The sequence below is a fragment of the Gopherus flavomarginatus genome, chromosome 8, assembly GCF_025201925.1.
Source record: "Gopherus flavomarginatus isolate rGopFla2 chromosome 8, rGopFla2.mat.asm, whole genome shotgun sequence".
Taxonomy (NCBI): Eukaryota; Metazoa; Chordata; order Testudines; family Testudinidae; genus Gopherus; species Gopherus flavomarginatus.
Window position 1 is genome coordinate 66,112,119 of NC_066624.1, and position 27,200 is coordinate 66,139,318.

At 46.5% G+C, this 27,200-nt stretch overlaps 1 protein-coding gene across 5 annotated transcripts in view; it reads left to right on the forward strand.

Annotated features, from left to right (window-relative positions):
- INPP5D (inositol polyphosphate-5-phosphatase D) overlaps positions 1 to 27,200 on the forward strand; it is an 88,214-nt gene that overhangs the window by 39,637 nt on the left and 21,377 nt on the right. For all 5 annotated transcript variants that reach the window (XM_050965253.1, XM_050965250.1, XM_050965252.1 and 2 more), the window contains 15 exons: positions 3,333 to 3,483; positions 8,145 to 8,316; positions 9,770 to 9,910; positions 14,625 to 14,712; positions 15,499 to 15,579; positions 15,767 to 15,838; positions 16,159 to 16,282; positions 18,041 to 18,147; positions 18,785 to 18,887; positions 19,788 to 19,984; positions 20,818 to 20,935; positions 21,550 to 21,646; positions 25,934 to 26,072; positions 26,730 to 26,838; positions 27,007 to 27,095. In XM_050965253.1, the coding sequence (XP_050821210.1) occupies positions 3,333 to 3,483; positions 8,145 to 8,316; positions 9,770 to 9,910; positions 14,625 to 14,712; positions 15,499 to 15,579; positions 15,767 to 15,838; positions 16,159 to 16,282; positions 18,041 to 18,147; positions 18,785 to 18,887; positions 19,788 to 19,984; positions 20,818 to 20,935; positions 21,550 to 21,646; positions 25,934 to 26,072; positions 26,730 to 26,838; positions 27,007 to 27,095 (1,788 nt within the window). The remainder of the gene's footprint in view (positions 1 to 3,332; positions 3,484 to 8,144; positions 8,317 to 9,769; positions 9,911 to 14,624; positions 14,713 to 15,498; positions 15,580 to 15,766; positions 15,839 to 16,158; positions 16,283 to 18,040; positions 18,148 to 18,784; positions 18,888 to 19,787; positions 19,985 to 20,817; positions 20,936 to 21,549; positions 21,647 to 25,933; positions 26,073 to 26,729; positions 26,839 to 27,006; positions 27,096 to 27,200) is intronic.

Below are 27,200 nucleotides of genomic sequence, written 5' to 3' on the forward strand. Positions count from 1 at the left end.
AGTCAGTGCAACTGAGAGCAGAATTCTCTGACCTGCAGTGTTCTGCAGAAGTCGCAAGCTCTAGATATTCCAACCAGCAGTTTGTTGCAACCCCTTTTACCTGATGTAGTAATGGCCTTGCATAAATATTATTGTGTGTGAGCCTTAGTACTATGCTTTATGCTGAGTGACACTTTCCGCAGTGTCCCGGTAATAACTATTGCAGAATGCAGGAATGTGCTTGTGCACAGATCTTTCAGAGTGAATTTTCAAAAGCATCTGATAATGTTTTGTGTGAAAGTTTCCTTCTGTGCTTTTTAAAAGATATTTATGTACACTAGGAATAATATGTCCTGATCACTTCTCCACAGGCAGCCAAACCTTCAGATGTGTTTGCTCAATATTGAAAACATTGCTCCCCTAATTTCTGGTCTGAGGTCTCATTCTCTCAGAGGAATCAAGATGAGATCTTGTTATGGCTGGGATTCTCTAAAGGCATTTCAGAAATAGTGCTTTTGCTGTACAGATGTGGGCATAAGTAATCTCCCCACTCTTCCTGCCTCAGGGATGGGTGCTGACCTGGTATGGAGATGCCCACCACACAGCAGGCAATTCTTTGGCTCTGTAGCCCTTAAAGGGGCAACACTTGTTCTCCAATAAGTCAGACAAAGAGCTCCACTGCTTAATGTGTGGTGAGGTCATTCTGCTTGTTGGGGTTTGTACCACTGTTTCTCATGTTCAGGCTCTTGATTTGCCTGTATTTGACTCTCACTTGGTCCTATGTGTTTGTTTGTTCTTGATTTAATATAACCTAGTGCCTCTTGAACAAAATACATATACAGATAAGGAGCCAAGGCTGATCAAACCCAAATGGGTCTGTTAAAAGCCACACATACAGTTAATGGCAAGAATTTGTTAAAACTTGTATGGAAAGCTCATGTATGTTAATAATGATAAAAGCAAAAGTTTGAAAACTAGATTAATGTGCCGCAGAGACTGTTCAGAAGACTCTGTAGCAATTTATTTCAAATTTAGGTAAAGTCCTACTACTTAAGGACTAAAGGGTGTGAAATCTAGGGCAAATCAGACAGAATAGCTCTTCTGTTCTTGCCTCCGGCTAGCACTGTCTTCTGTTGCTATTGAGTGCTCACTGGAACTCTGTTCACAAATGTGTGTTGCTCATGGTTCCCTTTAAGCCCGTAGAAAGTAACCTGATGAAGATGGAAATCATCTACACATAGGCTACTCTCTCCTGTTTGCATCAGGCCCTGCTGTGTGTATGTGTGTGGGCTCTTATGATTTCAGAAAGCCCACGATCTGCCACTGCTGTACTACAGGACAAATGAGAACTGTATTTCCGCAGAAAGAATAGACCATGAAAAGCATTTGGATTGGCGCTTAAAATCTGTATTGAACATGCTTATCCACTGCTATCTGATGGTCCTGGAGTGTAACTGTAGAGGCAGCTGCTGATACAGGTGTCTCCTTTTCATCCTTGCTTGCTACCTGTATAGGGTGGTATAGAGGATTGTCAATCTGTGTACTGCCACAGTGAGCCAATGATTTTATATCACTAAGTCTAAATGTGGAGGCAAAATGCTGGGACCACATGAATGGTGGCTGCTGTAGCCTGGGGGATCTGACATTCCTCAATTAATTGGCAGCTTCAAGCATAGAGATCAATTGATGGCTATTAGCAAGGATGGTGTCCCTAGCCCAGGGGTCAGCAATCTTTCAGAAGTGCTGTGCTAAGTCTTCATTTATTCACTCTGATTTAAGGTTTCGCATGCCAGTAATACATTTTAACGTTTTTAGAAGGTCTCTTTCTGTAAGTCTATAATATATAACTAAACTATTGTTGTATGTAAAGTAAATAAGGTTTTCAAAATGTTTAAGAAGTTTCATTTAAAACTAAATTAAAATGCAGAGCCCCCCGGACTGGTGGCCAGGACCCAGGCATTGTGAGTGCCCCTGAAAATCAGCTCACGTGCTGCCTTTGGCACGCGTGCCATTGGTTGCCTACCCCTGCCCTAGCCTCTGTTTGCCAGAAGCTGGGAATGGGCAACAAGGTGGCACTTGATAATTATCTGTTCTGTTAATTTCCTCTGGGGCACCTGGCATTGGCCTTTGTCAGAAGACAGGATACTGGGCTAGATGGACCTTTGGTCTGATCCAGTGTGGCTGCTCTCATGATCTGATTGTTCTGTAGCTTTGCCTCTAAAGACCCCAGAACGTTTGCTATCCCTAAAGATATGTTTTCAGACATAAAGGCCAGCATTGTCTCTCATTACTGGGAGTTCCAGGCCAGCATAGCAATTTTGAACTTTCTGCAGAATTTCAACTAGCAAGAGATCTTCTTGAAAAGTGACCTTAGCCACAATAGTGAATAAGTGCATCATGAAATATACTGTGTCCATGATGCCTGGACATGATGCCTTAAGGATGCCTCTAACACAGGCTCTATCAGCTCATGACTCTCTTTGTGCAACACATGCTGAGTAAGTGGCAGCAAAATGAGATGTGTGGTCATTCTATGTTCTTGCCTGAATAACTTTGTGGACACCACTGTAGTATCTCACAGGCATCAGTCAGAGCTTGAAGTCATCTTCATCTTTGTGGGACTTGAACATTTTAACATTTCTTTCCAAATAAAATCAGACTTTTTAAAAACAGAGATAATCCTTTTGGAGTACCAACTGACAAGCCCAAGGTTGTGGTTGATGCACCTCTGAAAATCAGGTCACTTGATTTAAATTCCTAAATATGGACTTAGAAAACTAACTCGAGACACTCAAGTGTCAACATTTTAACCTTAAAATTTTTTAAATTTCAATGGTTTGCTGGCCCATTTATTTGAGCCTAATTATGCCTAGTTATTTGAATACTGGAAGGAATACTAATAGGTGCATTTGATTGTGTTTCTCTTGCAATCTGAAAGTGAGGGGAGATTCCTACCATGCTCCTTGTTCTCAGTAAGTATGAGAATCGATCCTCTCAAAACTTCTGCCTTTATAGATCTCTGTTGCTCCGAAGCCAAACACACTTTAAAATTAAATGGCCATAGAAGTGGGATCTCTTCCACTTAGCTTACTGAATCTTTGAGGTTGCTGTTTTTGCTGACACTGGCTGGGGCATGTGTGCATATCTGTTTGTGTTTATATTCTGTGAGCTGTTCTGCACGGAAGCCTGTGGTCAGGTAGATGCTGAAAGCTGAGCTGCCTTTCTCTGGACAGTAGTAGCCGATTTTTTTCTCTCTCTTTCTTTGCTTTGCCTCCAGTGAGGAGTGACATTTCCGTGGTAGGAACGATCCACAGCGATGTTTGCCAATGTCTGTGTTCTGTGGATTGTTTCAGGCATCGGAAGGCGTTCCAGTGAAGTACTTCGACAACTTGGATGAACTGATAGAGTTTTACAAGAAGGAGAACATGGGTCTGGTATGGCACCTGAGATATCCTGTCCAACGGGAAGAGGAGGAGGCAGCTGATGAACCAGAGGAGGATGCGGGTAAGAAATCCAGGGGAAAGGTGGATGGTTTGGACCCTGGAGTGAAACGGACTTGATGTGTGCTGGAGATGATGGGAGTGTTGGCAGGAGTTTTCTTGGAGTTTCTCAGCTTGAGTTTCAGAAGTGCTATGTGCCTGCAACTCCTATTGACTGCATTAGGAGGTATGACTGTTCAGGTGGGAGGGATAGCTCAGTGGTTTGAGCATTGGCCTACTAAACCCAGCATTGTGAATTCAATCCTTGAGGGAGCAACTTAGGAATCTGGGGCAAAATCAGTACTTGGTCCTGCTAGTGAAGGCAGGGGGCTGGACTCCTTGACCTTTCAGGGTCCCTTCCAGTTCTTTGAGATAGGTACATCTCCATATTTATATTTATTTATAGGGCCTCTGACAATCAGGCCCCTTTGGGTATGTCTATATAGCAGCAGTTCTCAGACTGTGAGTCAGGACCCCAAAGTGGGTCACAACCCTGTTTTAATGTGGTCACCAGGGCTGGCTTAGACTTGCTGGGGCCCAGGACCAAAGCCAAAGGGTGTCAGCCCTGGGCAGCAGGGCTGAGGTTACAGCCTGCCAGCTCTGGACTGAAGCCCTTGGCATTTGGCTTTGGCTCCGGCCCCCAGCGCCCGGGGTGGTGTAGCTTGTCCTTTGCCCCCCTCCAGATAGCGGGGCTCAAATAAGTTCAAGCTTCAGTCCCCACTCCTGGGGTCATGTAGTAATTTTTGTTGTCAGAAGGGACTCACAGTGCAGTGAAGTTTAAGAACCTCTGCTATACAGCAATGTAAGCCTGGGCTCAAGCCTAACCCTCTTGCATCTACACACCAGTTGTGTTAACCTAGGGCTTGAACCTAGGGGCTCTGGGCCCAGCAGGGTTGGAGGGTCCAAGTCTGTGTTAAGCTGAGACCTAATGGTCTGAGCCCTATTGCTTTCCTGTGTGCCTGGCCCCAGCATGACCCAGGTCCTGGAAATCCTCCGGAGGTATCCTTTAGTCCTCTCTATGCCAACAATCTGTGGTGCAGTCTATTGCACTCTATTGCAAATAGTAGCCACTCATCCCTTTGCAAATGGCAGCACCTCAGATCAGCGTTAAGCCATTGTCTGGTGAACACCAGTCTGTAAGCACACTATCAGACAGCCTGCAGGGTTTGCAAGGGAGAATGATCAAAAGAAGCTTTTTGCAAAAAAGCTGCTTCCTGGACACAGGAGCACAGCCAGATTTTGGTGCATGCTGCCCTTATGGGCACCCGAGTCCCATCTATCACACTGTCACAGTTAGGAAGCAGGCAGTAGAGTTTTCCCATAGTGCACCACACTTGTAGGGCTAGAGTGTCGACACTTGGGGTGGGGTGCGGGATGCACTTGGCACTCAGAGAGGCTAACTGTGGCTCAGATCTGTGCTCTGCAATGTGGATGCCAGAGCCCTGGGTTCAAGCAGGGGTCAGAATATCCTTAACCCAGGGTTAAAATGCAGTGTAGATGCTCAAGCCCAGGGTTCCCCGACACACACAGCTAACTTGAGTCCACTGATCCTAGGCTGCCATTGCTGTGCAGACATACCCTTTATATCTCTGTGCTATGAGGAATATTTCTAACAATTATGAGCTTGTCCAGGGGCACTTTGATACCACAGTGATGGTTCCTTTACTACTACCTCGTAGATAGTTGGGTGAGAAGGTCCTAGCTGGACCTGGCACTCACCTCCTGGTCTGGCATTTCCATCACCAGGCCCACAGTATCAGTGGTGGATTTTCTGATGTAAAATGGTTCAAGGGGCCTGCTGTCAGATTTCCTTCTGACCGAGGATGGGGAAACAGGTAGCGTAAGGACAGCTGACCTCAGTTTGTCAGGTTTAAGAAAGAAAGGAAATCATGGACTCCACCTGTGTCTATACTACAACGCTGCACTGTTACAAGCTGCAGCAGTGCAGGACATCCTTGCTAGCTGCCTTGTTTTGCATGTACACGTTGCACTGTGTCCATATACAAGACCCATTGCAAGCATTGTAGGGCTGGTGGATTGTTGCACCTACCCCATGGTGCCGCATTCAGCTTCCTGGAGCTGGGGGAAGAAGGTCTGTGGTATAGAATATTTGGGGCACTTATTTGTACTTGTAGTTTGTTCTGTCAGCTGTTGCAAACGGTTCTGTCCTGCACTAAGAGCAGAATCAGGCAGTGGGTTATACTGGCTGCCCCCATCTTCTACACGCTCCCCGGGAATGAGCCACATTCTGTGCAGAGGCACATTAGCTGCCCTTTCTGCTGTGTCTGGAAGATTCATGTTCCATACCACTAGGACAGGATCATGGCATTGCAGGCCAATTTGAGCCTGCATCTTTGATGTTTGCCATCACAGGTCAGTCCTACGGACGGACTTTGGTTTTGGCTCAGTGCTCTAAGTGAAGAGCAGTTCTGGAGGAGAGGAGAGAGATTACTGCACTGCTTCATGGGGTTCTCCCCTCCAGGAGAGATGTGAAAGTGAGGTTTCTGGTGCTGGGACCCTAGTAGCTGTCTGTGGAGTTAAGGGTTCTATACAGAGCTAATCAGAAACATTTTGACTAGCCATTATTTTTATTAGAATGTGCTGATTCTTCAAAATCTGAACATTCCACGGGACTATGTTATTTTGATTAAATACCACCAGAAGTGGTTCCAATGGAAAACCTGCTGGCTTTCTTGCCAGCCTGCCCACACAACTCCTGAGCAGCCAGGGCTCCCAGGGTGCCTGACATCCAGGCTAGTGCCATAATCATTGGACCATCCTTTCTCTTCTCTTTTGTCTGTCTGTCTAGAAATGCTGAGCATGACCATGAACCTGATTATCTTCAGGATAAAACCAAGCCTTCCCATCGCGCACGCGCGCGCGCGCACACACACACACACAAAATCTCACTGATCTTGTGAGGGCTGGAAAATATTGACAAGAATAAAATTTCAATGAGAAACTGACACCACTTTTTGCAAAACTGTTAGTTCTTTTCTCCTTTTCTGGCCAGCTCTGTTAATCTCCCAGCTCTCACAAATGGGGACAGAAGTGCAGGAAGAAGAATAAAAAGAAGGGCAGGAAGTTGAAAAAAGTTCTTGTTGCCACTCTGTTTACCTCTGGCTAGAGCAGTGGTTCTCAAACTTTTGCACTGATGATCCCTTTCACATAGCAAGCCTCTGAGTGTGACTCCCCCCTCCTTATAAGTTAAAAACACTTTAAAATATATTTAACACCATTATAAATGCTGGATGCAACGCGGGGTTTGGGGTGGAGGCTGGCAGCTTGCGACCCCTGCTTCCTCCGTGTAATAACCTCACAACTCCCTGAGGGGACCCGACCCCCAATTTGAGAACGCCTGCACTAGAGGAAGAGAAGTGAAAATCTTTTAGTAAGGCCAGTCACATCCACAATTCAGTTTTGTAAGGTGCTTAGGTACCATCATTCTGGAACCATATGAAAGCCTAGAGGATGTCTTTGTCATATAGATTTCATTGTTAAGTCTCCTATCCCTGTGGTATCTAAGCATGGAGGTACTGATCTAACTGCAGCACCAATCAGTCATGCTGTTGCTCATTATTTCTTTCTCTCTTTGACTCACAATGTGCACAGGAGCTATGGAACATTCTTTTCAAGAAAATAAGCATCACTCTTATTTTTAAGCACAACCAAGTACTATGTGCATTACAAAGTGATAGGCGATTGTTAACAAGGGTGAATATCATTGGGTTAAGTGCAGCTATCGCCACTTCCCACCGAAGAGCCAGAGTGCTGTTGAATTGAATGGCATGGCTTTGGGAGGGCCTAAGCTGGAGAGTGGAGGGAGTTTTCAGCTGTGATGAATGCACTGAATGCCCCTGCGACAAGGGAAGTTACTCAGGTCATCGTACTGCATTAAATGGAAGGGGTTTATTTACACTTAGCATTCATTATTTACTCATTTTAGCAGCCCGTTCTCAGCCTCTTTGTACTCTCCCCAGCCTGCTTCTTCTTGCACTGTGCCTGCCATGGAGATGCAGGAACTCAAATACTGGAGTTCTGTGACTGGAGAAGCTGCTAATCACGTCAGCACTTTTTTTTGTTATGAACAAATGAGGACTAGAATGGAGACTGCTAAATCCACTTAACCTGAACTAGGTTCAGTTACTGTGGACTGAAGTTAAATGTGTGTGTCTGTCTGTCCATATCTGGAGGCGATGTAGCCCTTTATACATCACCCTCTCCCATGTAGCTCCTGGGCACTGTCCCACTCCACTGACGACCCTTTATTATAATAATGATACCTAGCCATGATATAGCACGTGCATATTTTCGAAACACTGCACAAATGTTAATCAATCTTCACAATGACGGGGAAATTTAAGTTAAGTGCCTTGACCAAGTCTATTCAATAAGCCAGTGTCAGAGCTCAGGATTATTGCTTGTGCATTCTGGGTTCACAGCCCTCAACTCAGCCCACTACACCACACCATTGAGTTCAGTGGGAACAGAATTTGGCCCTTATCAATATCAAGGTCTGACCTGATGAAGTTCAGATCTTTTCAGTTCAGTGATTGCAGGCCAGTTAATCTGGATGGATTTTGCACTGACTGCCACTGTGATGCAGATGATATTGTGGGTCAGAATGGGAGGCAAGTGGTCTAGGCATGTTGCCAAAATTACGTTGTTTCCCCTCCTTCATGTCAGACCCTGTACCAACCCCACCCATATTACCCCCACGACCCTTCCTGGTGGCACTCCCAGCAAGCGAGATGAAAGAAGCGTCTCCTCTGAATGAAAATTCCAAGGTGGCAGAAGTCAGCAAACTGTCCCTTTCTGAGACGCTACTTCAGCGGCTGCAGTCCCAGGACACCAGCAGGTAAGCTCTGCTCATTCACTACCCCCAGAAACTTAGATAGATGGGCAATAACCAGGACAATAGAATCAACACTGAAGCCCTCTCGGGAATTGGTAAGGCGCTGTGTTTGGGAAAAGTGTCACTGATAACATAGCTATGTCAGTGCACTCTATTGTGGGAGAGGGGATGTGGGGCCTGTGTCTAATCTCACACTCATTTTACCCCAGTGTAACTCCATGGGCTTCAGAGGAGCTACTCCTGATTTAAACAATTAAAGGGAAGTCAGAATCAGGTCCATTCTCTCTTAGACATTAAAGTGATACGGTGGCTACTCCTTAAGGTAGCACTCATGCTCTGGCATGGAAGAAATGTTCTCCTGAAGTATAAAACAATATACTGACCTCCCCCATGGAGTTATTTCCTAACGTGCGGTAAGATAATATTGGAGAGAGGCTAGAATAGAAACCATGTGCCTAAACCGTAGAGATCATGGGCCGGATCCTTAACATGTGCAAATTGGCAAGTCTTCATTGGTTTCAATGGAGTTACACTGATTTATGCCAGCTGAGAGTCTGGTCCCATCTAAGTATGTGGCTGTCTAAATACATCACGCACCATAGCCTGTCGAATCTGGACACCCATTCAAGCATCGGAGGACGCTGGTGACATCTAGGGTGACCAGATCCTCAGAGTTAAAGATCAGGACATGTGTCTATGGGCCAGGGCTGGGGGAGCAAGTTACAGCAAATGGAAGCTGGTTTGGTGTTCTGTCAGGGAGGTAGGACAGGGGGCTGGATGGCTGGCTGGCAGGCTGGGTCGGTGGCAGGCTGAGAGATATCTATTTTGATTGGCTGCCTTCGCTGTTCCATCTGCCTCCTTGGAAAAGAGCAGCCAGTCAGAACTTTCTGCACTTGCTGAGGGATGAAACAGCCAGTAAACTTTGACTGCTTCATCTCTCGGCATGGGTAGAGGTGCCAATCCCCACTTATCAAGGACCCAACTGGAGCCTCCAGTCCAGCCTCTGCTTTCAGCTTCTAATCAGGCTTTGTCTGAGGCAGAAGCTTTGAAGAAGGAGTCAGCCATGGAGACATGAGCAAAGGTCCTGGCTCCCCCAACACTCCCAGGCTGTCAGCCCCCAGCTTCTCCACCACATCCAAACCCTACAGGAGACCTACTAATCACCCCCCACCATGGCTACCTCTCAGTCATGACTGCAACTGCTTATCTCCCACACCAGGGCAGCATTCATACTATTGCAGTGGAGAATCCTCAGGCAAAGTCTAAGAATTCCATTCCCCCACCACCATCACCACCACCACTTAGAAGGTAATATTGACATTGAAGAACAAGGCAAGCCAGACAAGAGTATGTCTTAGCTGTGGAGGTTTCTGCTTCAGACAAAACTCAGCTGCCTGATAGTTGGGGACAACAGGGGGGAAGCTGGTTTCCTTACCTGCATCAGTCTTTTTCACAGTGTTTCTGAGGAACACCTAAAGTTAATCCAGGATTATCTGCGAGTTCACATCACCAGCGACTTTGAGATGGTGCAGATGGGCTCCAGCAGTCTCCCCCAGCTGAAGAAACTGCTCACAGTGCTCTGCAAAGGGCTCTTCAGGTAACTGGAACCTAATTTTCAGAGAAGCCAATAGAATGTCACAACACTGTCAAAGGCAGGTGCTATTTGAATTGTGAACCCATATTTCCAGCACAGCAAAACTGCTTATCCTTAAAAATGGGTAGTAAGACAACGGTCTCATGGCCTATGTGGTTAAAGGCCAGGAGCCAGATGCTCATGCTTCAGTGAGGTTCAGGTGATTTACGCCACCTGAGACTCTAGCCCTGGGACATTAAATCTGCCTGAAAGACACAGCTGTAGCAGGTAAGATTTTCCTGGGGGTGGTTTCAGTTAATAGAGTATTATTTATTTTATACTTTGTTTAGAAAGAAACAAAGCCAAAATGCATTAAAGGATTAGCTGAATAGCTTAGGAAGAGATATAAATGGCTCCTCCAGAATCATCAAGTAAAAGTCGTATATAAAAAAACTCATGTATTGCTGCATGACTATTCTCTTCAAACGCCTACTCTACTCTCCGTTACAGCAGGGAGAACCTGGGGTGATTTTACTGAAATCAGTTAACATAGTCCAGGTGGAGTGAGGAGAGAAACAGACTCCTACTCTAGTATGGTTTCCATTACAAGTACCCCTTCCCTATCCAGAGCCCATACCCAGCAAAAGACCAAGTACCTGTTGGGATCTGATTGTTCCTCAAGCTTCCCCCCCCTACTCTGAAACAAACAAGGGGCTCAGCCCTCAGGGAGAGCATCTGGATGCCTGACCACCAACAGAGAGGTCCTGTACCTCCACGCTGGCTCAGGGACCCACAGCACCCTTTTCCACACTGGTTCCTTGGCAGCTAGGCTCCCGTTGAGCAGTGCAGGCAGGGGTACTGCCCTCCAGCACCTGGAACTCACCCCCACAAATTAGGAGAAGTGTCGAAAACATGGGCAGATACACCCAAGAACTAATATTGATTCACTGAGCACTAACTTGTGAATGGAATTCCCACAGAGCTGGTGGGAGGAGGATGGGGCAGATCCTCAGCTGGTGTAAACTGGTGTGGCTCAGTTGAAGTGTCTGGAGTTATCAAGTTACACCATTTGAGGATTGGCTCAGTGTGCATTCCCCTGCTCCGTAGGCCTGAATCCAGCCCTCCCCAGGGTCCCCAGGGAGGTCGAGGAGTGGGAGGTATGACGCTGCAGAACCAGCACTTCCCTTTCTGTGCCCCTCAGCTGGGTTTCAGTTCTCTACAGCCACGGAGGGGAAGGTCCCATGTGCTCAGTTTTTAGCAAACCCTGAACAATGGATCTCACAGCCAGCAAAATCAGGACTGAATCTTTTCCATTGCTGAACTGTCTCAGATAGGGCTATGCTGTTATTCCAATGAAGGCCAGGCTGGCTTTTCCCAGAAGGGAGTTCTAATGCATCACTACTTTGTGCTATCTAGGTTTTTGTACCCCTCATCGCCCTTCAAGGGGATAAGAAAGTCTTAAAAAAGAAAACTTACTGATATCAAATGTTCTCAAGCATCAAAGCTGCTCTTCCAATTGTCAGCATCCCTTTAACATTTGTAGTGAGAGGGCACAGAAAATCTAGTGCCTGCTTCAAACATTACCAGGCCAAATTCTCAACGGGTGAAAGTCCATTGACGTCAATGGAATTGCACAAACAGACAGTTAGCCCCACCTTCCACCCCTTGTTTAGTGGCATATATTTATGGATTAATTTGTTGTTATCCTGGGAACTAATGTCATCTTAATATAATTAGTCTAACTGGGCAGATTTTCAAAGACCTGTGTGATAGGTGAGGTACACCAAATGCAATTCTTTTCATGGGCAATCATCCACAGCATGGAGATGGCTAAGTATATGTATAATTGACCAATTTGCATATGCAATTTCCCACATGGAAATATAGGATTCTTTCTTATGGAGGGGACTTGATCTAAAATCCCATGAAGTCAGTGAAAAAACTCCCACTGATTTCAATGGGCTTTGGATCAAGTTCTGGTCACGTACTCAGTTTGCATTGCTCAGGTAGTAAGAGACTTTCAAAATCAACCCATTGAGATGACTTGCTGTTTGAAAATGGAATGGATTTGATATATCCCATCCAATTCCTTCTCCCTCCTGCAATTTCCTGCCAAAATCTGTACCAATAATCTCAGTATCATTTCATTTTGGTGGATTTGCCTTCTCAATTTTCCTGTGAACTCCTAATAACTTTAGGCTATTTGTCTGTCTTTGTCTTCCATATCAATCAGCTTTCTCTAATAAACCTCTCTCCTGCAGATCAGATTTTCTCAGGAGTGTGTGCATTCCAGCCATAGAACCTAGCATTCTCCCTAATTTACTAATTTTCAAATACTTGGGCACTTAATTGCTTTATGTAGCTCCCTTAATCTCTGCAATGGCTTGCAGCCTCTCTAGCTGAATCCCCCTATCAAGATGCTGAAATATAATTTGTTCAGTGACATTACCTAATTTTAGGTTTCATTCACTTCAGCTTCTTTCCCAGCTGCATTGAGGGATTCAGCCTGAAACCTGCAGCTAGTTCTCAGGCTGTTTCTCAGACATCTGTGTTTTCTTTTTCTTAACTGGATTCAGTACCTTTTATTATTTTCGCAAAGCCTTGAGGAGGGGGAAAATTGCAAATCGCAGACTCAGTTGGCACTCATGCCCCATCTTTAGTTGTATAACGTCCCTCCCTAGCCCCCTCTAATCTCACATATTTTAGGGATGGATGAGATATCATCTTTTACTGGACCAGCTTCTCTTGGTGAAAGAGACAAGCTTCTGAGCTGACACAGAGCTCTTCTCTGGGTGACGTGAAGACTTTAAGGAGAGCTCTGTGTCAGCTCAAAATCTTGTCTCTTTCAGAAGTTGGTCCAGTAAAAGATATCACACCACCCACCTTTTCTCTCTAATATCCTGAGACCAACATGGCTACATCAACACTGCATATAGTCCAGGGATAGCTGTTGTCAGACCCAGGTGACACTGCATTCAGTGTAAAGACTGAGAACTTTTCTTTGATGTCCACTAGCTGTTTCCTGTTGTTTCAGGCAATCATTTCATCATTCCCTGCATGATTGGTCACCTAAATTACATGGTGTTATTTCTGCTCTCTGATTGAATGACTCCCACAGGGAGCTTTTAAGATGTCTGCTCAAACACTTCTGGCGCCAATACTTATGCAAATACAGATGGACAGAAGTGTTTATAACACTTCCTGTGAAGATTCTGGTGAATAAAATTTTACTCACACAGCAGTTCAAAGGAAGAAAATAAAAGAGGTGTGAATGCAATTAAAACCACTTTGTGGTTTGGTTGAGCACAAATGCCAGTAAATACCTTTCTGCATTTTTCCCCAAGCCTGACCTGTGTGTTACATTAAGCTGCACTTTGTGATAAAGGGCCTCAGAGAGGGCCATTCTCACATAAGAAACGGCCAAGCAGCGGGTTTTTCTGTGGTTGCTGTTGTTCAGAACTGTACAGTCTGTGCTGCTCATCGCTTCAAAGTAGATATATTCTAATTGTTTCCTGGTGGTTTGTCTAATAGAACTTCTCCCAATGCTTCTAATACCACCTATTTTCTGATAGGGCCTGAACCAAAGTCCACTGATGTTAATGGGAGTCTTAGGGAGGTTAGGATAACTTAAAAGGTTCAAGGCAGAACAATTTTGGGACATAGAACTGAGAGCCTAGGAGGGCTGGGCTCCCAGTTCCATCACAGACTTCCTGGATGACCTTGGCAAGTCACTTAGGCTGAAATTTCAAATGTGGGTGCCTAGCTTAGGCCATTGAATACACAGTTAGGCACCTAAATAAGTAGCTCGATTTTCAGAGACCACAGGTGCATGCTCACTGTAGCACCTTTTCCAGAGAACTAGATGGAGAAACTGGTGCATTCGTATCTATAAAAGTGAGAAGACTTGTTAGTTTTGGCTACTAATTAGGCACAATGCCACATTGTTCTCCATGTTCATCTTGGCCTGGCAGGACCTAGCTGCTCTGCCAGTACTAAGTCTGGTCATTAGCAGAGAGTGTCATTTGTGCCAAGTTCATACAAAGATTTTGTGATGGACAAGCATCCTCTAGGCTCACTAAATTCATTTAATTTGTAACCTGCCCTTGGTTTGAATTCAGGAAATTAAAGTCTGGTTCATTTTACATCCACAGTTTCACTTGTCCCCTTATTCTATTTGTTGAAAAATATATCTGTGTATTTCCTCCTTCACTGGTGGTATTGTGCTGCCCCAGCTTCTGGAGCTGTAAGGAGTTCTGTTCAAATGAGCTGTTGGTGCATTAGCTGACATCCTAACCCTGCTGCGCTGTCCTGATCCTTCAGGGTTGGCACTGACCTCACTGGGTATGTCTACACCGTAATCAGAGGTGTGACTGCAGCTCAGGCTTGCATACCCACACTAGCTTTAATCTTGCTGGCATGTCTATGAATAGCAGCATAGGTGCAGCATGGGCTGTAGGAGCTTTCTGAGGAGCTTGGAGATATACTCAGGTTGAAGCCAGGCCACTACGTTATCACTGCTATTCTTACTGCGCGAGCTAGAATAAAGTTTGCATGGTTCTGTCTACCCATGCTGCATTCACCCCCCTAATGCAGTGTAGACACCCACATTCACTCTGTACTGACTATGCATCATTAACTGGTTTTGTGCTTTATCCTTCTTTTGTTGCCCCATGTGACCTTGCCCCAAATTCCCCACACAAACCCTGCAGTGACCTTTGACATGTCTTTGTATTCTCAGTGAGGCATCTAGGACTCTCCCTTCCCTGGAGTCCATCCAGAAGGTGTTTGACCAGCAGCTGCCTTCTGGTATCCATCAGCGTTCTCAAGTAAGTTCTACTGGAAGAAGTAGGGAAAGGCAGCCAAGGAGTATTGATAGTGTCTGTCAGGCACAGACGAGGGGGAGGGAGGCCTTTCTGAGCTTGGGACACAACAATGACCATGAATTTAGATGATTGGTTAACACTTTTTTTCTCTTTAGCTTGTTTCTGGCTGCAGTGCACTGGGCACACAGTGAGTTATTTAACCACTGATTCAGCCAGCTCATAGTCTTCTCCATGCTCTCCCATCCCCCTGTCCCAAAGAAAGAGAGTGCAGCAAAGTGCCTCAATCATTCCTACTTCCAACCTCCATCAGCCTGTGACCCAGAATTGCAAATTTGTCCTTCCATCAGCTTAACTCCTCCGGATGGTCAGTATCTTTTTGTGACAAACGCTTCCCTCCTTCCACCAAGCCACCTCAATCCGGTGTCCAACCTCTTCCATCCTGCGGCCCAGAATACCAGAAGTCCAATTGGCATGTTCAACCCATGGCCCAGTAATACAAATCTGTCTTTCTGTCATCAACGATCCAACTCTTCTGCACATCCAGCCTCGTCTGACCTATATACCGGGTTGGCAAGGTTGTTCTCCCACCAGCCCAACTTTCCTGCATGTTCAGTCACATTCTGTGCCACTGCGCTTCACGTTACAGATTAAACTTAGATGACATAAAACACTATGCTGCTAACAGCTGTTTCTGGAAGGTGGTGTGAACTCTGAACTTCTTTGGGTCTGGTACTCATGGTTCTCTCTCTCTCTTTTTTTTTCTTCTTTTTTTAATGCTATTGTTACCAGTTGCTTGGGGAAGCCAGTCCAGTCAATGTTGTGTTGAAGCTCAATCAGCTGATCTCTTTGCTGTCCTCGGCTGAAGAAAAGGTAGAGATGTATAACTATCTCATGTTCCCATCTGCTTCTGGCTTTATTTATGCTTCTTTCATCATCAGTGAAATCCACCTCTGTAATGAGAATTCTCCTGCAATGCCTTTATTACTCCCTTCTCTGATCCCCCTCAAGTGAAGTGTAGAGTCACCAAATAGATACCCATATGCATGAATTTTTACAGGTGAAAACACTGTTGATTGAAGGACCTGATTCAACACATCGGCGTTCTCTCATCCCTCCTGTAACCTTTGAGGTAAATAGACTTCGTCAGCAATACTTATCTTACTACAGAAGAACACAAGACATGTAGGAATGTCTCAGTGTCTTAAGTTTCTGGATACTATGCTCTGCTACAATAGAGATAATACAGTTATATCTCAGTGCCCGGGGTCCCTTAGTGCTCTATGGTACTTTTGTGGGGGCCATGTCTTAAAACTGTCTGTTTGAAGTGATGTAAGTGGGTCAGGCCATGCAGATGTTTCTCTGTGCATTGATTTAGGTATTGCTCTTCCTAGTACAATTGACTGAGGTTTAGGAAAATGGTTTATGAGAAATCTCTCCCTTTTCCAATAGGTGAAAGCAGATTCTCTAGGAATTTCCCAGAAAATACACCTCAAAGTTGATGTGGAGCTGGGGAAATTGATTATCAAGAAAGCCAAGGATGGTCCTGAAGACAAGTTCTATAACCATAAGAAAAGTAAGTTACCCCAAGTAACAAATAAGGGGTTAGTCCTCTAGATCCCAATGGAAATTTTGTCAGTGGGAGCAAGGTTTGGTCCAATGTGTATATTAGTCTGTTATGCTGAGAGTTTGGTTCTACTTCAAGGCACCAGTAAACCTAGATCACTTGTCTCCATGGCAGTTTTCAGTGAATGGGAAGTCAATGCTGTGGTAAATGGCTCTTTCTGAGCGTTAATTTACAGTCCCACGGGCTTTCAGTAAAGACAATGGCAGCATGTCTGCAAGGAAAACAGCATCCCTTGATCAAAGGTATTTCCAATTTCTGCCTAGTATAGATCAAGGAGATAAGCCCCAAAGACATAAACATCTCAGAGATGTTAGGCCAAGACTGGTGTCTGTCCATCTCTTCCCTAGGTACGCTGAACCCATAAAAGGATCTGTTAGGAAAAGTGAGGTCTTTGTACTGCTGTCAGGTTTGTTACTTTGGCCTGGTCTGCACAATTTAGGTTAACATTGCTATGACGCTCGGGGTGTTAAAAATCCATACCCCAGAGTGCTGTAGCTAGACCCACCTAATCCCTGGTGTAGATGCTGCTAGGTTGGCAGAAGAATGCTTCCGTTGACCTAGCTGCTGTTGCTTGGGGAGGTAGAGCTCCTACCGTGACAGAAAAACCTCTTTGGTCTCTGTAACCTACACAATGCCATAACTGTGCTGCTGTAGCACCTGCAGTGTAGCCATGGTGTTAGTGTCATTAGAGGAGAGCGGTGGTAGTTGTTTGTTTACTGTGATGGCCCATTTAAAATGGTTCTCTTTATCCCTGGTTAGGTCGCTGCTAAAACAATTGGTGAAAGATTTTTATTAGGGAAAAGTTATTTTCCCAATTCCCCTCTGGCCTCTAACTCCAAACACTGCACAGATTAGCACAGGCAGAACTATCAACTCAGGCTCCATCCTCACTAGGAAAACGACCCAGTGCTGACCATAGTTTTGAGCTAAACCTCTTCTGCTGATTTTCCCCAGCTGGGATTCAGAATTGCTAGCTGCTGATGTACATGGGACTGAACCATCTTAACCATCAGATCCGCTTTCACCTTCCCTTCCACAGATGCTCACAGGAAGGAGTATAAATTGTCTGCTTGGGATGCAGAAAGGGCACGAGGTTGGGTTGAACACCAGGCAGAAGAAGCTATTTGTGACTCTTGATTTCAGGGTGTAAATGTAACCCCTGGAGGAAAGTCCCTTGCTGACTGCACCTGCATGTTATTTCTGTTGAGCCATTCCAACAGCTGTCTGAGAACACTACACTGACCAGCCGAACAGAACTAATCAAAACGCTGAGAAATGGCCAGACTTAAAGGACCAGATTGTCTCTGGTGCTGCTGCACAAGAGAATCTCTCCTCCTTCCCGCATGTGTCCCATAGAGGCCTAGCAACAATTGCAGTCCCTGCACATCAGGAACATTATTAGAGCTGAAATACTGTTGGTGGGTCTCAGTGCTGAAGCCACTGAAACCATCTTTACCATGTTTTTGATTCCAGGCTCTGTATAAAACCCTTTTTCAGAGGCAGAATTGACAGGAATGTGTGCTCAGCGGAGGTCTCCCAATGCAGGGCAAAATGAACCTCAGATTTCTGAATGAGTAATCTCTGGGAGCATGCTGCTTCCTGCGGCCAGTTCTAGTGAGCAGAGGAGGATTTCTCTGGAACTCTGGTTTCTGCAGATACAGTTTCTGGGACTCTGGTTTCTGCAGTTGACACCCAGCCTCTGCTTAGTTCTGCAGCTCATCAAGTCCCAGAAGTTCCCTAACAAACTGGTGATCGTATTGGAGACTGAAAGAGAGAAAACGCAGCGGAAAGAATATGTTTTCGCTGACTCTAAGGTACACGACAGTGTCTTTCCTCACTTTATCTCAGGAGCACCGGGATGGGCCTGAGGGCAGTGATCCTTGGCAGAAGATTAACCAGGGCATTTATAGGATTTTAATCTGCTCTGCATAAGTGAGATTTATTATATAATGTGGGAGCATCCAGCGAATGCAGGAGAGAATGGAGTACATGTGCAGCAACAGTGCAATAATAACCCCTGCTATACCAATGAGGATCTAAGAAAGGGAAGGAGGCAGATTAGGGCTGCGCCATTCATTGGATGCTCGGTGGCTGGCAAAGGCAGGAGTCTGCCGTGGAGCAGTTACACCAGAATCATTCACTAGCCTTGAATCCCGCTTGTCTAGACTAGGATATCAGAGTGTGATGTAACACATGCTAGCTTCCGAGTTTGGAAACTCCAGTGTAGACAAGGCACATGGCCTTTACCATGTGCTAGGCTTTAACCTGACCAGTTTAACACATGTCAGAGTAGTATACTGCCTTGTCTACACTAGGCTTTTAGAACACACTTGTTAATACATAGTAACAACTGGGCACTTCTCTATTCAATTAGTTCTTCAAGAAGAAGCTGAGATTCTGGTTACCGAGACAGCCATCTCATTAGTTGTCTCTCTGTTCCTCTGCTTGTAGAAAAGAGAAGGGTTCTGCCAGCTTCTGCAGCAGATGAAGAATAAACACTCTGAGCAACCAGAGCCTGACATGATCACCATCTTCATTGGGACCTGGAACATGGGTATGTGCTGACTTTTCATCTAGTCCTTCATATGTTCCTCCAGACACTTATCTCGACCTTGACCTTGGCCTGCTTCCACGTGGGGACTGATGGACTCCTCATTTCCTATTCACTCAGTAAGTGACTCGCTCACAGGGACTGTGTTCCACTGGGACAGGAGAAGAATTGAGTCTCTAGGTTTTTGCATGCACTGTGGCCCCTTTGCATTGCTCCAGTGTAAAGAGGCCACAATGCCAATGTGACCATGGTCGGGGGAAAAGGATGGTGTCCAGGCACTGCACTCCAACTATTTCTGCATGTGATTAGGAGAAACCACCCTCCTCGGGATTGAAAAGAGAATTTAACAGCAGGGATCTTTGTCTGGGGAATCCCAAAGGAATCTGTTTTTCCCATTTTGGGAATGTGCATTTGTTCTGATGGCTGTGAGCTGATAGGTTAATTCCAGTAATCTCAAAGTCCTGATCCTCAGATGCAGCCACAATTAACTCAGGGCAACTGACGGCTGGGAGCAAAGAGAAGTTTTATGCCACCCTTGCAGGTCCCCAGCCTTGGAGCTGTCTTTGGAATGTCCCAGCCTTGAGCCGAATAGCCAGTAACAGCTGGCTGCCAGTGGCTTCCATTGACAGCTCCAACAGATGGGAATTGTCAGAGCGCAGAGATGCTCCTGCCAATGCCCCTTTTTCCCCAGGAATGAGGTGGCATAGTACAAACTCCATCATCTACGGTTTACCCTCTGCCAAGACCATAGTACGTCATTTGGGCATAAAGTCCATTGTCTCCACCTGCACATGTGCATAGTTCCGTGGGTTTGTGTGCCTTTTTATCCCCATGCTTTGTGTAGTCTCGAGGGTTTGACTGCAAGTGTTTTGACTCACTGTGGTTTTGGATTTGCTGCTAAAGGTGCTGCTCCTCCTCCAAAGAAGATCACATCCTGGTTTCTCTCCAAGGGGCAGGGAAAGACCCGGGATGATTCCGCTGACTATATCCCCCATGACATTTATGTCATTGGCACTCAGGAGGACCCCCAAGGGGAGAAGGAATGGCTGGAAGTTCTGAGACAATCCTTGCAGGAAATCACCAGTATCAGCTTTAAAATGGTGAGGAATCATGTCAGCTCAGAGCAAAGTGAGGATAGCACAATCCCCTAGTAGCTAGAAGAGACACAGGAATAACCAGCCTCCAGGCCCACGCCTTCCTGTTCTCAAAGCGCCACATTGCTGGGACCATCCTGCTGACAGAGAGGGGACCGAACATGTCTATGGACTCCATTATTTTTGAATCAGCTAGATGGCGAAGGCATTGTTGGGAGCAGTCTGAGTCTGAGCACAGAGCCAGCCCCAGCGTTTCTAGTGCCTTCCAGCTGGGGCATGAAGGATGGATATTGGCCTCAGATCCACCCCCTCCCCTACAGCATCACACTTACCTGCAATTAGGCCACTGTGCCATGGGAATGTCCCTCTTAGAGGAGAACATTTTTAAATTATTGGCATATCTTTTGAGACTGCTCTGGCCTCTCTCTCTGTGGGCTCTGGCACTTTTTATTCCAGGTAATTATGAAGTTTAGGACTGACCAAACTGTGTTACAACCATGTTTGACCACTCCTGAGTTTCAGTGAGGGTGAGGAATAGTTTTAATCGTATCTGAAAAGTCACTGTGTATGGGGCCCCTAAGTGGCTCTTAGAATTTGCCTGTGAACAAATGAAGTTGTCTTTTGTGTAACCAAGGTGAGTTAGGGATTAACTTGAGCATATCTGCATGCTAGGAATTGCGCATGTTCTCGCTACCCACGCAATCTAAGAACATGAGTCCATTGCTCAAAGAAAAATCTCAGTCAGTGAGTCTGAGTAAGCTGGCAAAGCCTTGGCCAGACCAGATGTGTCTGGTGTCTCTGTGCCATGATATAACCATCAGTTTCCCATCCCCTGACAGATAGCAATCCATACGCTCTGGAACATCAGGATTGTCGTCCTGGCCAAGCCAGAACATGAGAACCGGATAAGCCACATCTGCACAGACAACGTGAAGACCGGAATTGCAAACACACTGGGTAAGGAGACAGAAGCAAATCTAATCAGAATGTCATCCACTCTGTGCCCATGGGGACTCTTGAAATGAACAGTTCTCTCTCAGCAAGATCACTCTGGGTCATGCTGAAGTGACCCTCGTCTTCCCCAACTAGGCATATATGAATCCCAGCATAGGCACCCTGACGTCCTCTCGACCCCTTGTTCTGTCCCAGGCCCTGCCCCCACTCCACTCCTTCATCCAAGCCCCATCCCTCCTCTTCCCGCCCCCCACCTCTTTCCGCCCCCTCCCCTGACCGTGGGTTGTGGGAGGGAAAAAATGTCTTTCTACTCAATCCTGGGCTTATAAATTTTCCCACTAAAGACTTCAGCCTGAGTTGGAGGGATCCCCCTTTCTGGATTGCAGATGGAAATTAAATTAGCTTTCTTAAAATTTGTTTATTTTGCCTTCTTCAAAAAAACTTCCCCTGAACATTGTTCTATATGTGATCATTCTTCCTGCACTGATTAAGTCTGCCTCCCCTTCCACCCCATCCCCCACTTCACTTAAGAAGTGTTATGTTCTTTATTATCTTTCTACTGCTCGGCCTGGAGGTGGATTGATTTCTTGATTTTTTTCGCTTCTTGTTTTTCCCAGGCAATAAAGGAGCTGTGGGAGTCTCATTCATGTTTAATGGAACCTCCTTAGGGTTTGTTAACAGTCATTTGACTTCAGGAAGTGAAAAGAAACACAGGTGAAATATGTCATTGCCTTTCAAGAGCAGGTGTTGATGTCCACAGTCAACCTGTGGAACTCATTGGCATGGGATGTTGTGAAGGCTAAAAGTATCACTAGCTCAAAAAAGAATGAGAAGTTCATGGAGGATAGGTCCATCAGTGGCTATTAGCCAAGATGGTCATGGATGCAACACCATGCTCTGGGTGTCCCTAAACCTATGACTGCCAGAAGCTGGGACTGCACAAAAGGGGATGGATCACTCTCTAATTGCCCTGTTCTGTTCATTCCCTCTGGAGCACGTGGCACCGACCACTGTCAGAAACAGGATACTGGGCTAGATGGACTATTGGTCTGACCCAGTCTGGCTGTTCTTATGTTAGGAATTGCTGGGTAATGTTCTCTGGCCTGTGCTATGGAAGAGGTCACATTAAAAGATCACCATGGTCCCTTCTAGCCTTAAAATCTATTATATGTTCACTGTTAATGCAGCTTTGGCTCACCAGACTAGAAGCTGCTGAGTACCCCAGTCAGTGCCTGAGTTCCCTCTACGCTGCACAGCCACTCAGCTGTCTATTAAGCACCATTCAGGCGCTCAGGGCTGTGGCATGGAGAGATGCCTCTACCAAAGCCCTGGACCTGCCGCAGCGCCCCTCCCCCAGTCCCAACCCAGCCCGGCCCCGAACCTGCCGCAGCCAAGGGACAGGTGCCCCTCCCCTGGCCCCAACCCATGACCTGCCGCGGCTAGGGGATAGGTGTCCCTCCCCAACCCAGCCCGGCCTGGACCTGCCACAGCTGGGGGAAAGGTACCTCTCCTCCCCAGCCCAGGTGCTGCTACAGGGAGAGAGAGCTGGAGAGTCCTCTCTCCACACCATAGCCTTGGGGAGCCCCACTGCATCCAAACCCCTCATCCCCATCCCCATCCCCATCCCAGAGCCCATACCCCTAGCCGGAGCCCTCACCCTCCCGCACCCCAGCCCTGAGCCCCCTTTCACACTCTGAACCCCTTGGTCCCATCCCGCCACAAGAATTTTGTTATTGCACCAATATGGAGGCTATGTGTGATATCACCTCCATATTGGTGCAATAACAAAATTTGTTCTGGGAAAGATTAGAGGGAACAGTGGTCAGTGCATCACCATTTGGTCAGTAATCCTGGCTTTACCAGAAGTGGAAGCTGCTGGCATCTGCAAGTGGGCAGAGGAAATAGATAGAAAGGTGTTCTCAGAACTGTGGAGAGATATCCCAGGTATCTTACCCAAAACAGTGTAGGCATGGCCCACCTGGCCTAGCCTGAGGAGCTGCCACTGTATGTCATGGAAACATCTTGATGATTTGTGCAGTCTGGAGAGAAACTGGGAGGTTTTTCTGCACAAGCACAATGTGGAGAGTGAAAATATCTCCCTAGTGCCAAAGGAGGCACTGTCTCCTTTGTGGGCCGAGGTACACTGAGAGAGGGCTGGGAGGGTGGAGAGTGGAGGTCTGTTCATGGTATCATCAGGGGCCAATCCTACCAGGCTGAAGGGCGTTGCAGGGAACAGTGGGAGAGGATTCCCCAACGGGGTCGAGTGTGGAGCAGAGAAATGTGTCTCTGGTAGGTAATCCCCTTCCCCAAGCTGTTACATTATCAATAGAAAGAGGTGGAGCCTGCGGTCTGGCCAAGCAGTGTGCCGTGTAACAGCCACGGGACTGTGGCTTTGTAGCCCTGGGGCCTATCCAGTCCCTAGTGTAAGTTGGAGATGCCTGAAGAAGCCATTTGGGCAGCTAAGAGTAGCTGGGATGGAGAGATGTGTTGATCATGCTGCCTCTCTCCTGGGAACATCCCCTGCATCAGGTCTAGGTCAAGCAAGAGGGTGGCATAGAATTGCTGTGCAGGAGCTCTGCCAGCTGGGGCTTCACTTGCCATTAAGGAAATTCCCAGGTGCCTGGAGTGGCTGCCAGAATCTAGCCAAGAACTTTTTTATTTCTTGCTTTGTTTAAAAATGATGGCTAAAATTCTGTGCTGGGCCACCAGGAGGCACAGCACAGAAAAGCACAGCCCTGCAGAGGGATCAGGGGTGGCATTAGAGCAGCTTTTGCACTCATTTGATTTTAGGTTTCTCTGGGAACAGAAACAGCCTCCAGCACAAAACGGAGCAGTCAGGAGCTGCTCTAAATTACTGTGCCTCCTCCATCAGGCTACCATGCAGCACCTGAGAATCCCCATATGATACGAAGTTCACTCCTGTCCCCTACTCCAGGACTTGCTGAGGTTCCTGGTGCAGTGTGGTGTTGTCCTAGAGTGCCTGCATCAGAGGCATTCTCCCTCACCTGGCAATGGCTCTCTGATTGCTGAAGCAGCACAGTCCTGGTTTCTTTTTATAGTTTGTTTCCCTTTCCCAAGGAAGGTGCAGTGATAATGCACTAATTACTGACAACTTATTCAATTGCCAGTGCCCAAATTCTCTCACCGGGGCATTCAGGGGCTCCGTAGCTGTCATCAGGGTCTATGTGAAATGGAAGTGTGGGGTTCTCTAAAGAATGATGGCTAAAAACCTCATCTTTCCTGTACTTTGAGCCTAACTGGCTCCAGCATGCTAAAGCAGCAGTCTCTGTCAGCCCCTAGCACTGAGGAACTCAATGGCAACCAGAGGTGAAAGTAAGCGGGTATGGGCTGGTATGGAGGACCGGTAAGAAAACAAGACTGCCTGAGGGAGGGAGAAGCCTGCCCCCTGCATAAGAATAGTTTAAACTCAGCTGTTCCCTGAGTGGTTCAGCCCCCGGGGGTTAGGGGTGGTTTCTGGCATCCTTGTTAATTTCACTCACAGTAGCTGGGGGGAGGGGGTCGAGGGGATGGTGTGTTTGACCATGGCAGGGGCAGTCCTTTTCTGCTCCCGGGATGAGGGGATCTCTCCAATACTAATATACACAACAAATACAAGCATTTGGCTGCACAGCTTAAATCCAGAACTAATAAAAGCAGCTGGAAGAGGAAAACTCGCTGTCACATTGGTTTCTCGTCTCCTCCCTCCCCCTCCTTCAGCCAGGCTGCAGACAAGGCTCTGCATTCCTCCCCCCACTCCCCCTCAGCAGGGGTTCTCCTCTAGACTCTAGCTTGCAGGGTTAGAAGCCGTTTCTGGCATCCTTGTTAATTTCACTCCCAGTTGTTGTTGGGGGGGGGGAAGGTGTGTGTGACCATGGCAGGGGCAGTTCTTTTCTGCCCCCGGGATGAGGGGATCTCCTATACACAAAAAACACAATCAAAATCAGGAACCATTTCCAAATTCAAATCTATCCCATTCCCTCCCCAGCAGAGGATCATGGTTGTGATGTCCAAACCGCTTGCAGATCCTCTTTGAAATGTTACTGAACTGCGCAGGGAACAGCTGAGTTTAAACTGTTCTTATGCAGGAGGCAGGCTTCTCCCTCCCTCAGCCAGTCTCCCTGCTCCCTGTTGCAAGCTAGAGGGAAGCCCCTGCAGCTGCTGCTCAGTTCCAGGCAGGGAGAAAGCACGGAGCTTAGTGTCTGCAGCCTGGCTGGAGGAGGAGGGAAGACACGGAGAAAAATGTGACAGTGAGTTTTTACTTTTTCAGGAAAGAATCCTGTACAGAACCAGTTTCTCCTCTCTTGGTTTTCACACCTCAACTGCTAGAACAGGACCTCATCCTCCCTGATTGAACTGACCTCGTTATCTCTAGCTTGCTTGCTAGCATATATATACCTGCCCCTGGATATTTCCATTACATGCATCTGAGGAAGTGGGTATTCACCCACGAAAGCTCATGCTCCAAAACGTCTGTTAGTCTATAAGGTGCCACAGGATTCTTTGCTGCTTTTACAGATCCAGTCTAACACGGCTACCCCTCTGATACTTTTTCAGGCTTATTCCAATAGTAAAGTTTTATTACAGACAGTACTGGTAGTAGTAATAGAAGCTTTATTTTCTCTATCTATGTCATGCAATGGGAGGGATCCATGAAGTACGTAGGAGAGGTGGGTTGCTTGCGATTGGACCATATGGGTAAGAAATGTAAATTACTTTCACCCCTGACCAAACCACAGGGCTCCCAGCCGCCTCTGCAGCTGGCAGCTCCGGGGGTGATTTAAAGGGCCTGGCTCCTAGCTTCAGCTGAATCCACGAGCCCTTTCAATCCTGATTTAAAAGCCCTGGGATTTAAAGGCCCCACCTCTTTCGATAGAGGCCATGCCTCTTCCGGTTGAGGCCCCTCCCCCTCCACAGGACTCTGGAGTACCTGTAAGTCCTTTAAGTTACTTTCACCGCTGATGGCAACAGAGTATGACAGGCAGTCTTTGCTTGTTTTGTTAGGCGAAACCAGAACTACATGAACATTCTGCGCTTCCTGACACTGGGAGATAAGAAACTGAGTCCATTTAACATCACTCACCGCTTTACTCATCTCTTCTGGCTGGGAGACTTGAACTACCGCGTGGAACTACCTACATCGGTTAGCGGCCCCTCTTGATTCCTTGCTGTTCAGAAAAACAGATACAAGAATTCCTAAAGTGGCAGATGGTGCCTTTAATTGTGTTAAAGGTGTTGTCAGCTTCTGATCTAGAGGATCATGGAAAAGAGAGAGAGAGCTGGAAAAGGGTGGGAGAAGGGGCCCCATACTAACTGCCCCTTGCAAAAAGACAGAGAGATACTGGGAGTGATCTGAAGTTGTCACCATATCTCCTCTCCAGAGATTAATGAGCCATTGACCTACTAATGATGCCATCTGACATACCATCATTCTCCAATTCTCCCCAATGACAACCATTCGCAAAACAGCACCGACCCTGCTGCCAACAAGAGAGAATGCCACGACCAGGAGAACACCCTTCTGCTCATTCATTTTACCCCTCAATTTGTTCTATAATGGCCCAGACCTAGTCAGAACAGGTGTTCAGATACTTGGTAGATCCCTGATGGGCATGAGACTTGGTGATACTGTAGGAATGTCTGGTGCTGATGGGAATCAGGTGTTCAGGTATACATTCATATTTTGTTCGTTCGTCGTGTGATGGACAAGTGTCCCGTGTTATAGCCTGCCCACTAGCAAGGGAGTGTTTGTAAGAAGGTGGCGTGCATTCCTGCAACTCTGATATTTCCTTGTTTCCAGGAAGCAGAGAATATTATCCAGAGGATCAAACAACAGCAGTATCCAGAGTTGCTGGGTTTTGACCAGCTTCTCATGGAGAAAAAAGACCAAAAGGTGTTTCTGCAATTTGGTAAGATTCTGTACTCTTCTATTCTTAACTCTACCCTTCTCTTAACTATTTCGTGGCCATTCAAAGACTCTTTCTGCCAGAGCAATGTTGCAAGGATGGGACGGGGGAGTAATGAGCGTCTTACCAGGCCTAGAGCCAGAACAATAACCAGCTGTCTCTCTGTTCCAGAGGAAGAAGAGATCACTTTTGCTCCAACTTATCGTTTTGAAAGGAATACCCGGGAGAAGTATGCATACACCAAGCAGAAAGCAACAGGGGTAAGTGGTAACTAAAATATAATCCTCTCAATTAAAAAATATATGCTAGTGTAGGGAAAATAGCATCCAGAGAAAAAAGTAACCTAAAAATTGCTCTCCGTTTCC